The 14,057-nt window shown below is 44.4% G+C and overlaps 1 protein-coding gene across 1 annotated transcript; it reads right to left on the bottom strand.

The window, feature by feature from the left end:
- Positions 1-7,621: 7,621 nt before the first annotated feature.
- FOXB1 (forkhead box B1) lies at positions 7,622-10,840 on the bottom strand. The gene is made up of 2 exons (XM_032342727.1): positions 10,429-10,840; positions 7,622-10,149 (listed from the first exon to the last, which is right to left on the bottom strand). The coding sequence occupies exon 2, from the start codon at positions 10,091-10,093 to the stop codon at positions 9,116-9,118; it is 978 nt and encodes a 325-aa protein (XP_032198618.1). The 5' UTR covers positions 10,094-10,149; positions 10,429-10,840; the 3' UTR covers positions 7,622-9,115.
- Positions 10,841-14,057: the final 3,217 nt, after the last annotated feature.

Raw genomic sequence — 14,057 nt, 5'->3', positions numbered from 1 at the left:
GATTTTCCTCTAGTTCATCTGCTGTCTCTCAGCCTTCCTCTTTCCCTCCTCTTATATCTCTACTCTTTGTGTCAAGTGAGCCAAGCTGGGAATAAGAGAGATCAGCTCTGGGAATGGTGGTTGGGAGACTGTGGAAAAGTAATTATGAACAAATTCCTTTGGTTCCAAGACCAAAAAATGTTTATTCCAATTCAGGAGAGTGGTTTCATATGTAGCCACTAGTTTTGGTACTTTTCATGTTTATTCTTCTTTCTGAGTCTGCTCCGGGCTACCTGGTTGTTCTCTCATCAACAAATACCTAACCAGCACCAGTGTCGTGTCTTGCATAGTTAAAAGCAAATTTGTTAAAATAATTAGGATCTCAAGAACCTGGAGTGAGGAAATCAGATATGAAAATTTCATATAAAAAAGGGCAAAATGAAATGCCACAATGAGACAAAATCTGAAGCTCTGATTCCTTGCCCTTCTTTGTTGTTCCTCTCTCCGCCCCCTCCTACCATATTCCATCTTGAGAATTAGCCTTGTTAAAGCAACTGAAGAAGTGACATAGTCTCATCTGCTGTGGGCCTGGACCATCTAGACTTATGGCAGTCTGTCTGGAAGACTGTTTGCTTTTGGTTTCAGGGAGCGTATCAAGAAGTTAAGAAATGGTTCGTACTGAGGGTAGATCTCTTGATCTTTAGACCGGGGACTGTAGACCATTCCCTTTTGTTACATAAACTACCCACGGCCCCCCCTTAAAAAGTTTGCAGCTTGCTGTGCTGTGTAAACTGCCTTGAAATGATGTCAGCCTACATTATCAGATAAAAGTTTTCATTTTGACAATTTCAGTACTATTGGGATTTCTAACTTTTAGTGGCATATGGCTGGCATTTAAGACTGAACTTTTGTTTTACTTTCAGAACCTGACTTTGGTGCTGTTAAGGTATTTGGATGTAGGCAAAGGAATGTATCAGTGGGATTCACCAAATGAGTGAAACAAAGGAACTAGTTTACTTAGAATTTCTCAGGACCTTCCAACTCAAGATTCAGTGTCTTTTGATTCTAAGTTGAGGCAATATTGCTCTGGCTCCCAGACAGAGGACAAATAGCAGTGGGCAAATAGCAAAGCTGAAATCCTAAGTTAAATTTTATATATATGTATGTGTGTATATATATATATATATTTTTTAAGATTTTATTTATTTATTTGACAGAGAGAGATCACAAGTAGGCAGAGAAGCAGGCAGAGAAAGAGGTAGAAGAAGTAGACTCTCCTGCTGAGCAGAGAGTCCATGTGGGCCTGGATTCCAGGACCCCAAAATCATGACCTAAGCTGAAGGCAGAGGCTTTAACCCACTGAGCCACGCAGGCACCCCTAAATTATATTATTGATTTGTAGGGAGCTGTTTGGGAATTCTATATAGTAGTATTGATGCATTTTACATTGTTGGAAACAGTGTTTAGTTAGATATGGATGTTCACCACAACAATCTTTATATTAGCAAAAACAAACAAAACCTAAAAACATTCCAAATGCCCCAATTAGGCAGTTTGTATTCCACTCAATTGGTATGCTATACAAATATTAAAATAAACGTTTATGAAAACTGTGCTATGAAAACATGGTAAATGCTTATGATATAGTGGTGGGGAGAAGCAAGTAATACAAATTAGTATACTGATTATAATTATGGAAAATACTAAAAGGAGAAATGGATTATTTTAAAATAGCATAGGAAAAATACAGAAAAAACATTAATATGGTGTAGTATTTTTACAGTGAAGGCTAGGTTTCTAAATGGAATAGGTCAGAACAAAACCAGTTATATATTTAGGAATCAATATAAATCTCTCCATAAGCTCCACCATTTCTCACTGTAGTGAAATTCCAAGTAATTATTTTATATGATTTATTCAGCATCTGTCATTTTAAGGATTAGATAATGTTTGGCTACACAGCAAAGAATAATTAGCAATATAATTAATCAAATTGCTGTTTATATTTCTGTGTCAAAGTTAATCATTTTCATTTTCTTGTTTTATGAAAGAGGTTCTTTTATTAAAGCCACAAGTAAATTTAAATGCATTTCATATATTTTAATTGTACAACCTGAGTATCACAGCTGAAGCCTATAGTCAGTGCTCTCATTTACTGACATCTGGAACAAAGGCATAAGGTTTTTACCTAAGTTAAACTAACAGGACTCTTTTCAGAACTCCCATTCATTCAGTTAATTGTTCTGTGGTGGGGACAGAAAATCATTGCATATACGCGATCTGTACTAATCTGATAGTCATAAAATTTCATCCTTGCCTGTTCTAACTGCCCTCTCCCTATCTACCAACACTCACCACAAGGATGAGAACTGTATCTTCCAGGCAGCCACAGAAATATTTGATTCCGTCTGACTAATCCATTGAACATGAGAGGGTTGGGTAGTCATTCATCAGTTTTTCTCCAATATGAAATCATGCTAGGTATCTTGAGACAGACCATTATGTCACGTTTGCTGTTGTTGTTTTTGTAGTTGACGTAAATATCATGGTACCCAGGGTGATGGGGAACTTTCCAATGATCTTTTTTATTGTTTTAGCTATAGGCCTTTAGTCTATCAAATGTATGTAAATAAATAATGTATATGTTGGTATTTCCAAGTGAGCCAGACATTTGCTGCTCTGTGTTTCACTGTAGCAGGTCTAGTGGGGGAGTTGAGATGCTCGGAGTTTTCCTGTTGTGTGAAACCATTCTTGGCTGTAATGTCTCTCCAAGGAGCTGCTCTAATTAATGCAAAATACTCTAGACACTACTTAATAAATACTAAGCTTCCTCTAAGTGGCACAAAATTCAGATCCTTTATTGAACAGTTTCTCTATATGTTGCTGTGTGCTGGAATCATCAGACCAATACATTGTATTTCAGGAAGGAGGGGAGAGAAATCTATAGCAAAAGCAGAGTTTGGAAACATTTATTTCTGCAAACCAACAACTCTTTATTGTATACCTTAGTAAATCCACTCAACAGGGAACACTCTGGGGAAGAAATTAAGTGAGTAAATAAAAATATACAGACTGCAAAGCATGAATCAGAATCACAGTGCCTCTAAACAACAGATACTTAAAGAATGCTTTTTATCTGTGAGCTTAATCTGCTCTAATTAATGCTCCCAGTTTGTCCCTTCAAAAGCTTGCAACTGATTTGACATCGGTTATTTGCAGACACAGGCAAAAGGAGGCTGCCTGCAAAAAAGAACCTTTTGTCCATATATTCTTGAAAATTTCCACAAGGAACATCTTTCAAGGAAGGTTTTACGTAGCCAGCTACAATTTTTCATGGATAATTTCTGATTACTTTATTATTAGTTCCAGTGAGTTTGTTAGCTTATGGTTATAAAACAGCCAACTATTTCTAAAGTATCTTTTGTATCTGTAGGTCTCAGCCACCTCCCATCCCTAGTTCCAGATACCAATGCAACAAATTAAATGAAGAATCTTAAATATGACCTTATAGGTCCTGAAACTAAACTGAAAAATGTTCAAGGTTTTGATGTACCAGGCAAAATTTTGGAAAGCAGTAGAAAACCCTCCAAATACTTTCTCCTTCAGATCAGATCTCATTTAGACTTCAAATTTGAGAAAAACTGGTTCATTCCTCTGTAATCACACATTGAAAACTGAGAAGTCTGCTTCTTTATTGTGCCCTGCTTTGCCTCTAGAAGCAGCTCTTAAGAGTCACTGTAAGCTTTCTTTAAACAATTAAAAGTCTATAAAGTTCACCAAAACAAATATGTCAGCCATAGAAGACACAGGATAGAAGTACTGGCACAAGATTATCTTAATTACCCACTGACACATGTGGCTTGGGTTTTTGTTTTTTGTTTCCCCCTGAGAACGGGAAAGGGAAATGTAGGAGGATTCTGACTTGGAAATTCTAACCAAAGAGTATCTCCTCTCCTGATTTTTACACAAGTTTACCATCATGGTGCTCAGATAGAGGAGTTATCAGAAAGTGGGATGTGTAGGAGGGTTGGGGAGGAAGAGAGAGAAAGAGAAGAGAGAGAGAAACAGACAGAGAATTGACCAGGTGAGGTTGACAGCTCAGCTTTCAAATTTGTTGTGTCATCACTGACCTGATATTAGTTGAAGGAAGAAAACAATTGACCCAGATGCAATTCAGGTCTTTGAAAACAAGCTGTTTTATGTAATCTATGCCAAGCAAGGAGGTCAGAAACTTGGAGATGCATGTGATATAACGATGCTTACACTGATGTAAATAAAGATTTATTTAAAGAGTTATCTCAGATCTGAGTGTGAGTTGCCCACCAAAGAGCTTCTTGGGAATCCTGAGGCCCACATCGCCACCCCCACTCACTTTCTTCTCCTCCCCCACTTTTTCAGAAGCCTGAGGATGCCTGCTGCATCTTGCACTGTAGTGCAAACAGATCCCCGCAAAGAGAGAGGAAGATAAAATGAATTTAAATTCCAAAGGGGTTCCAGTGCCGGTTTCCTAGTCCCCGAGTCAGCAATGTGTTTGTGAAAATTCAGTCTTTTTGTCTCCCAGTAAAAAGGAGCTAAATCTACATCGGTGGCCCAGTCTCGGGTTGCTATTCTTTGCATTTTCTATTCGAGTGAATGAGAGTGAATGAAGTGGCCGGGACCCTTCATTTGATCTACTCAATTGCATAAAGTGACAGAATTCTAATATATTTGTTTAATGCTCTTCAATGGGCTTTCACTTTTTTGCTTGCAAATGAAGCATCCGTGGGCAAAGTTTCATCCCCCTTTAACACTGGGACATATTTCATAACTCAGGCTGTGGTTTGAAGTGATCTTGAGAGGAGTTTTAGCCTCAAAAAGTGGAAAATAAAGAAACAGATGTGAAGTTATTGTAAATTCCTAGAGTGGGCTCTGGGGCTATTGTGCCCCCACGGCGGGCGGTCCAGGGGCTGTGCCTTTCATGCTGTAATTGAAACATATTAATTAGATAATTTGTTGTTAGTTTAAACGAAACAAATGCATCCCCTTTGAGGCTTCACAGCCAGTGGGTTGGGTTGTTTTTGTTTTGTTTCTGTTTGGGTGTCTCTGTGTATATGTGGCTTCAGGGGAAAAAAATTAATTGACATTTATATTAAGAATTTGAGAGCAGATCCTGATTCTTTTCATTTCTTAAATGGATACCTTTTAAAAAGGGAGTTTTTCATTGGTAAATGTATAAACCATGCCTCCACCTCCAACCTCGCATACACTAATGCAAAACCTTCTCTTTGCGACACTCCACTGGCTTCTTTTTCCCACCCGCTCCTCAATACTTCACCCCACTCAAGCGAGCACCTGGCCAGATTTATGCTTCCGAGACACTCAATCTTCTCATCTATTAAAGGAATTAAACATACTACCATAATATTTAAGCCATTCTAATGATCATTTACCAGCACTGCTCCTGCTAGTCTCCAGGCTTCTCAAAATCCCCAACTCAGGCAACAGGAACAGTGAGAATTTCCTCAGCTTCTCTCTTGAGAAAGTGAACAAAATTCATCCATTGTGTAAGCATTTTCCCCAATCACAGAGAAGGCCATTTTAAAAACACAGTTGAGTACAGAATCATGTTAAAAAACAAAAGTAACAGGACAGCCAAGTTTCCAAATCAAAAACCTAAATTTTAAAAAGGCCCAAATTTGCAAAATAGAAAATACAAGTTGTAACTTGATCTTCTGGATAAGGCCCCTGAACGTACACCTCACTGCATGGTGTTGTCTCTTCCAGTTTTATTTTAAAGCTGTGTGTATTGACTTTGGACTTGAGCCAGGTGAAAAGATTTAACATGACAAAGAGAGCCATTGAAGGTATCATAGTTATAAACTTCCTTGTTTGTGGGGGCACTTCACCTAAACAGGGCATAAGTCTCAAAGCTGAGGATGCAGCACGGTGGAGACGTGTTGTTTGGACTGCCTTTGGATTTCTGATCAAGGTGAAAATATTATCAGTGGATTTTTTACTTTACTCATTCGACTTTGTCTGAGAAAAGATGTCTGCAGTTGTGAAAGGAGGGCTCACAATGCCCAAGTTTTTCATTCTTTGCAATACACCATGACGAGCTTACTAGCTGAAAAGAACATTTTCAGATAGTGAGTTGAAATCACTCCATTGCTAAAAATCAGAAATAGCATCTGCATCTCACCCCCATTTATTAAATGTATGTATCGTACATTTATACATATATATTCTACTGCCTATTATAGGACAAATATTTTACCTGATTATCTAAGCTGATAATTTATAAAATGTTTAAGGCCCATATTAGCCCTTCATTCCCAGTTTGAAATCAGTGTTAGTAAATTCAATGAAATTAGAATATTCCAGAAATGACCTTAATTTTATTTTTCAGGAAATGATGACAATGTATTTAATTTTTTTTAAATGTAGATGATTTCTTGTTGAGAACAAAGTTTCAAGAGTTTCCTAGCCTGGGGTGGGTAAGTTTTCCAGGCTTTCTTTTGCTGATCTTGTTGATATAATTGTGAATTGGGCTTGATGAATGAGTTTAGTTGTCCCCTGTCTGACGAGCTTTAGTAGCTTCATGCATTTTAATCAGTCCAATGATTCATTTATTTTCCACCTTTTTTTTTTTTTTTTTTTTTTTGGCTGTGTGTGGGATCCTTCCTTTTTAAAAATGGTCACAACAGGATTAATTACCCTTTGCATTAATCCTAATTTTTTTTTTTTCAGATAACCCTCTAAATATGTAAGGGTCGCAGGTGCTAAGGATTCTCCTTATAGAGTATAGTGATCATGATTTTTGTGTAGGTTTCTCTGTACTGCACAAAGGTCTTTGTTTAATCATATTACACAGTAAAGTGTTAATCACCATTTAAGTTTTTCTTTGTCCTGTAACTTCATTAGTTGAATACACACCTCGCTCTGGAAATATTGTGACCCCTTCAGTAAAGTTTCAGTTGGCTTTGAGCCATAAATTCTGGGCAAATTGTAATTCTCGGCAAAAATCTGAAGAAAAGCAAATACTTAGAGTTAAGCATTTAAATTAACTTCATTCACTTCCTTAAAATAAATGCATCGAGCATTATTTTCCCATACGAATGAGTGAAATCTGTTCTAATCAAAGTGAACAGGTTTCTTGATCATGCAAGGTGAACTTCTAGGTAACTTCTGAAAAAGCAAATTTCTACAACTGAAATAATTTAAGGAGCACAGAAATGAATACTCTAATGCATCAGAGTATGAGCACTGAGTAAACAAGTCTGCTTCACTTACTGTATCTCCATGTAGCCTCTACCTGATTTCTACTTAAGCCTTATATTAAGTATACTTTGTAAAATGTAAATTTTAAGATAGATAAATATACGAAGTATTGCATTTTTTAACGAGTTTCTCAGCACTACACCTTTGTACCTGATCTATTCTAGAAATACTTCCCTCTTTCCCTCGGCTTCAGGAATCCATTTGAATAATTTCTCCCTCAATCTGCAAGTGGGGGAGATTGACTATTTAAAAAAATAAGATATGAAAGAGACAAACTATTCAGACAATATATTATCAAAAGCATGCTTAGAGAAGCACTACATCTATCTTTTGTAAAGTTATTTTGCAGCAACTCTTCAAAAACACACAAAACTAAAACTTGGATTTACATATTTTAATGAGAAAATATTATTTGGACTAGATTCATAATTTAATGTAGACACCTTTTTAAAATTCTTTGTCTTAAAACAGGCATGCTGGGAACAAGAACATCAATATTTAAAATGCCATGCTAATTCTGAACAGGGAAGGAGAAAAATGAAAGGCAAAAATTTTACAGCCCTGATGACACTACAACTTTTTTTTTTTTTTAACTTAAGCAGGTCACACCAGAACAACAGTTCGTTTTCCAGCAAATTACCTAAGACTCTAAAGGAATATAGCAAACAAAAGTGCATTTTACACAGTGTATAATCATTCCTATTCACAAGCATTTACATCTCTTTGCAGCCCTTTAGCTTCTTGGGAAAGTTCTTGTAGCAAACAGAAAGACTTGTCCATGGGAGACCTATCCGGTGACATCTCCTTCATGTTACCAGTCAGCTAAGTTCTTCTAGGGTTGCCCTTGATGCTTTCTTAGTTTGGGCTTATTTCATTTTCTTTTCTTTTCTTTTCTTTTTTTTTCCTTCCAACAATAAAATAAATAGCTAAAAGGTCTCTAAGTAATAGGAAAGTTAACATCCCAATTAACTTTCCATCCCCCCTTCCCTCCCCTAAACCTGGTCAGAAATGAAGAGTAAACATTCACATTACAACAGGTACTTGTAAAGTGGGCTTTGCCCGCTCGCCCGCCAAGCAATACAGATTCAAGTTCACTGTTTACATTTTACCGGGCGCCTTTGTAAACAATACTACAAGGTTACTTTTAGTTTTGTTTTGCTCGTGTTGAGGACTAGCGTCCCCTTCTCAGTTTGGCAGCCTCTACCCTAACTCCCAGTGCCTGGAGCCTCTGGCAGGAAACAAAAAAACAAAACAAAACAACTCCGCAGAAGCTGGGAGGCTGGGCCGCTACTCCGGGAAGCTGTGGTCCGCCCAGCCCCTGCCCGATGGGCGGAGGCGAGTGGGGTAGGAAGATTAGTGGTCCCTTTTTCCGGCAGATTTCCAAGACGTAAACGAGATCCGGCCCTCCGCTGTGCGGCTGCAGCCCTAAGGGGAGATCTGTTCCAGGAAACCTCTGAGGCGGTTTCTCTTGTCTTGGAACTAACTGCGCGGAGTCCAGAGCCCCGCCGGTCCAGGCCGAGGGAAGACGTGCTCCTCTCGGCAAAGGCGGGAGGCAGGATCTCCCCAGCCTCTTAAATGGGAGAGGGTTTGGGCGGGGGGGGGGGGGGGGGAGCCGGGAATCGGAGGGCTTGGCTCAGGTGCCCCTGCCTTCCCCTCTTGTGGAGGCGAGGACAGCTCCCACGCGCCTCCAGGCCATCTGCAAGTTCGTGTTTTGTCTTCTGGGTCCAAAACAAAGTTCTCCTGGTGGGGAGAGGGTTGGCCGAAGGTGAATTGGATAAGTTAGGGTGGCGGTCCTAGGCGGAGGAGGGCAGGGCTGGGAGGCTGGGAAGGCAAATAAGCTTGCGGGAGGGGGACAAGAGGGGGCTCCGGCTGTTGGGGGTCAGTGCACCGCCACCGAGTGCAAGGCGGAGGCCGGGCTGGTGAGCGTTTCACTGGGAGTGGCGGGGCTGCTTTGGCTGGTGGCTGTTTGCGAGGACGTGGGGCTGAGCGAGGGCGGCGAGTTCGAGAGCAAAGTGGGGATGGGCGCGGGCAACGCGGGCAGCGCGGGCACTGCGGCCGGTGTAGGCTTGATTGGCACCGGGATTGCGGGCAGCGTCTGGCCTGCTGCATGGCATAGCGGCTTCAGTGGCACGCCGTAGGCGCTGTAATCGCCACTAGCCATGGAGATGGGGGTGGCTGAATCGATCATGCCTGCGGAACCGTACACGTGTGGCCAGCCAGTGCCCAGCGAGCTGCTCATGGTAGTCAACTGGTTGGGGAGCGGGTAGGCGGCGGGCACCGGCTGCATGGCGGAGAAGGCTAGACCCCCAGGCATCTTGTACTCGCGAGCGATTATATTCTCGATGGCGAAGGGGTGCTTGAAGCCCGAGGGCTGTGCCACGCCGCCCAGGTTGTAGGCGGCGGCGGGCATCTGTGGCAGGTGCGTGCCGGAGGCCGCAAGCGCGCTGAGGCGCAGCTTGGCCTGCTGCTGCAGATACTGCGCGGCGTCGGCGGGCTTGCTGGGAGCCAGGTGGTCGGACTTGAGCACCTTGAAGCGCTTGCGGCGCCTCAGGAAGCTGCCGTTCTCGAACATGTCCCCGCAGCTGGGGTGCAGTGCCCAGAAGCTGCCCTTGCCCGGCTGGTCTGGCCGCCGCGGGATCTTGATGAAGCAGTCGTTGAAGGAGAGGTTGTGGCGCAGGCTGTTCTGCCAGCGCTGCGTGTTCTCCCGGTAGTAGGGGAAGCGGTCCATGATGAACTTGTAGATCTCGCTCAACGGCAGCATCTTCTCTGGAGAACTCTGGATGGCCATGGCGGTCAGCGAGATGTAGGAGTAGGGCGGCTTTTGGTCGCTGTACGTGTTGCGGCCGGGCCGAGGCATCTTCTTGTTTGCCCCCTTCTCGCTCCGGGTCCGCGCGGGCCGGCGGCTGCTTGGATCTGGACAGGGGAGAAGATAATGGGAAGAGGGGGGAGCATGGATGCACAGACAGACACCGCGAGGCCAGCCAGCCAGGCCGAGTACAGACCAGACTTGGTGGGTAGGGGCTGCGGCGCCGGATCAGCCCGCGCCCGCACTCTTTAGCTGGCAACTTTGAGTGCAGAGTGGGGTGCGGCCAGGGGGCGCGAAAGGGGAAGCCGATGAGCTGCGCGAGGGAAGCATAGAAGTGAGCTGGACCTCGAGCGGGACTGGGGCAGGGATGCAACCAGAGGGCTCACCTTAAAGTTGCTCCAAGTTGTGCGTCCGCATCCGGGATGGCACTGCAGCTCTCGGGTCCCTCCCAGTGCGCAGCCGGGACGCAGTGTCGGGTCTCGGCTAGGCTCCGCACGTCTCCGAGCTTCGCAGCTCAGCCCTGCAGCGCCGTGAGCTGATCAGTCCGCTGAGCTTCTGGCCGTGAAATCCCCGGGCGGCCAAGCTCGGCTGCAGAGTCCCCGCGCAGACGGCAGCAGGGCGGCCTCGGGGCTCGGGAGGGCGCTGCTGTGGGCTCCGCGGCTCCGCTGAGCTAGGTGGCTGCCTCCATATCCTCCCTCGAACCATCTGATAGTTTTAAGCGGTGACAGGAGCAGAAAAGACCCCTGTAGCGGCGCTTCATTAATGTGCCACTTCTTAGCTATCATATGACAATCGCCTTGGGAGGAGGAGGAAGAGGAGGGGGAGCGGGGGCTGCAGAGGGAGGGGACTGAGCGAGAAGGGAGAGCCTGGCCAGCTCTGGTTTCTTTCACACCTATTTACATGGACACCTTGGCCAATAGGAATCACTTCCAGCTCAAGACTGGGCGAGGGGGAAGAGCCTCGGTCGCCGGTGGTGAGCGGGACGCCGGCCAGGGTGCGCGGTGTGAAGGTATGAGGAGGTGGCGGCCGCGGAGCAGGGATTCAGGCGACCACTCACGTTCACAGACCGAGCTGCCGCGCAGATGATGTTTGACATGGAAATTGCTTGGCTGGGGTATTCTGTTTCCTCTGCATTGTACCGGGTTTGTATTGTTAGCTAACTTAAGGCACGGCTTTCCCCTGAAGCAGACCCTTCTCCTGCGCTTGGCAATATGGGGCTGGTTGCATGGGATATTACAATGAAAATACACCCTTCCCCTTAGTTCTCCAAGATACAGGTCAAAGTTTGATTTGACCTTCCTTGGCTACTGCCATAGCTCTACAGACAGTGAGTGTGTAGCTTAAGTGATGGGGTTTTAAAAATACTTACAAAAATATAATCGGACAGCCCCTTGTAAAAACCCATTTTGTAAGTGTATTGACCAAGTTAAAAAAAAGTCTCTCTGGGCTAATAGGAAGGGTCTTCACTGTAAAAGTCCTTTAGGAATTTAATTAGGCACAGGATGAAGGCTCTGGGGCTGTTGGGGCAGGCAGTATGTGGACCTGGGGCAGGGCCTGAGTTTGTTTGACACACTTTATCATCAGATGAATGGCAGGGTCTCATGCTTTCCCCAGGTGGCTGGAAACTTCAGGAGTTAGGCATTGCATGGAAGTTTGCATTTTACAGCCGGAACTTCGTCCCCTTCTCCATCCCTCCCCCTTCTCCATCTCCCCCCCCCCACCCCTGCAGTTGACAGAACATATTTAGAGCGTAGAGAGCCTAGCAAACGCTGCCTGCCGACCCACTAGAACAGCAGTACCTTCTAGACTTGACAGTTTTCCTTTTTGGGAGAAAGGACAGAGCGGGGATGTGCCTAGGGTCCTCCTGCCTGGTGCCAGCTGTAGGCTCCCTTTGGTCCAGATCAGTCTCCAGAGATTCAATGACTTATTATTATCATCATTATCATCATCATCATCATCATCATCATCGTGGGCGGCAGTGGCGGCATCATCATATTGCTTTGAAATAGTGAGTGGACCCTGCCTGCATGCACTTAGTCAAGGAGTAGACCCTGGGAGTTCCCACTGGTTTCTGCACATTCTCCAACCTTTATGGGTTTTTAAAAGAAATTCCTTTTACCTCGTTGTTAGCCTCTTTTCCCACTCAATACCTACTGCCCACCCTGAATCATCTTCAATCCGGAAATATGAGAGCTTTCTCTCCTCCCCATCCCCCCCCCCAGGAGGAGGAGGTGATGGTGGTGGTGGTGGTGGGAGAGTTCTGGGTGTGAAGTTTGGATACTTTTAGTGATATTAGAGCATTATTAGTGGAGCCATTTGGAGTTAGCATAAAAATCTTTTGGCGCACGTGCACGCGTGCACACACACACACACACACACACACACACACACCCCTCCATTAACCACAGTTTCGGAGGTGGTCAATAACTCACCAAAACGTAACTTAAACACGATGAATTTAGGAGATTAAACAATTTCATTAATATTGAAATGGCTCTCGCGTCTGGGCTGCCTTGCTTGAGATGCAAGCACACGTTTTTCAATATTAACAGAAGTGCTTGAAGAAAAGAATAATGTCACCTTCTTAATTCGGAAAAAATAACCAGGAGGAGGAGGTGGGTTCGAGGGGTGGAGGCGGGACGCTGACCTGTCTCTGGGGGCACGGCTTGAGAAGGGCAGATAAACCCTCTGCAGATAAACGGGTTGGATTCGGGCGGAACCTCCGCGGAGCTTTGGCTAAAGGCGGCGCCGTCCTTGCCTGAGCGGTGCGCGCTTTAGCTCCTAACGAGGGGTGGCATTTGGGGCTGTTACTTGGCGCGGCCCAGTTCGGCTTGAGGGTCCAGGGATGGGAGGAGCTGGGGAGACCTGGAGCCTAAGGGACCCCGATGAAGAATAGTAGCGAGGGCTTTTTTTTCCAGACGGAAAGGCGTTGGTCCACAGCTTTCGGCTTCAGAAGGCAGCTGGCCTCGGAGGTCCAGAACTAAGGGAGCTCCTGTGGCGGAGGCAGGAGTGCTCCTGGGAAGGAAAGGTACCACCATCGAAGCCCCCAAGGGTCTTTTAGAATCATCTTAGCAAAAGTGTGCATACTGATCTATAGAAACGTAGATTAAAATATTGAGAGTGGTTGGATTGGGGATATGTAAGGAAAGGAGTGAAAGATCTCCATTCCCCCAGTGAGGGCCAGGAGGATTCTTCTCGCAGGGTATGTGCGAAGGCTTGTTGAGGGTGGGGGATGGGGAGGGAGAGAAATGTTTTCTTGTTTTAACAATTGCCATTTTGTTGCCTTGCAAAGCGCCTTTGTATGGCTGTCGAAATCATTGCGTGGAATAAACAGAAGATTAACTAAATTCTAAGAAGTGGAAGCGTTTGGGTTAAAAAAAAAATAAGTCGAAATAAATCTTTGTCCATCTCCCCAGGGAAAGTTGTCACCAAGTCTGAGACGCGTGAGGATATAAGTAGGTATTCGTGTTCGAGGAATCTTCAGAGTTTGGCTAGGGTGAGGATGGGAGGTGAGGCATATTGCCTATGCCCAGGATTAATTAAGGAAATCAAACCCAATAGCACAAGTTTGCCTTGGATGGGGTGAGGAGCTGTGAGATGCACATTTAAAACACATACTTTACTACAGAATTCTATTTCAGATCCTACCGAAGAGCCTGAGGGAAGGGGGAGGGGATTTGCATGCCATTTACAGCGTTTTAAAACCGGTATAATGAAGAAGAGGAGGGAAGAAGCACTTTCCAGAAATCTTGAAAAGTGCATCAGAGTCTATTGTACAGAACCCAAAGCAAACAGAGGCTCTGGGGAGGGGGCACATCCGACTTCGAGGCTTAGGGAGTTGTTGGGAAAACTGTATAAAATACACATAAGTCAATTATACCCATGTGCAAACCAAATGGAAATCTCTTTCATGCCATAGTCATTCATCGCCTCCGCAGAGCCCACCACCGACCACCTTTCTGCTTGGAGAGTTCGCAATAGCCTCTTTTCCCACAAGCTGGACCACACACGGCTA

The sequence above is a fragment of the Mustela erminea genome, chromosome 5 (assembly GCF_009829155.1).
Source record: "Mustela erminea isolate mMusErm1 chromosome 5, mMusErm1.Pri, whole genome shotgun sequence".
In the NCBI taxonomy this organism is placed as follows: Eukaryota; Metazoa; Chordata; class Mammalia; order Carnivora; family Mustelidae; genus Mustela; species Mustela erminea.
The sequence above is the reverse complement of the archived record's forward strand: the minus strand, read 5'-3'. Positions and strand labels throughout refer to the sequence as shown.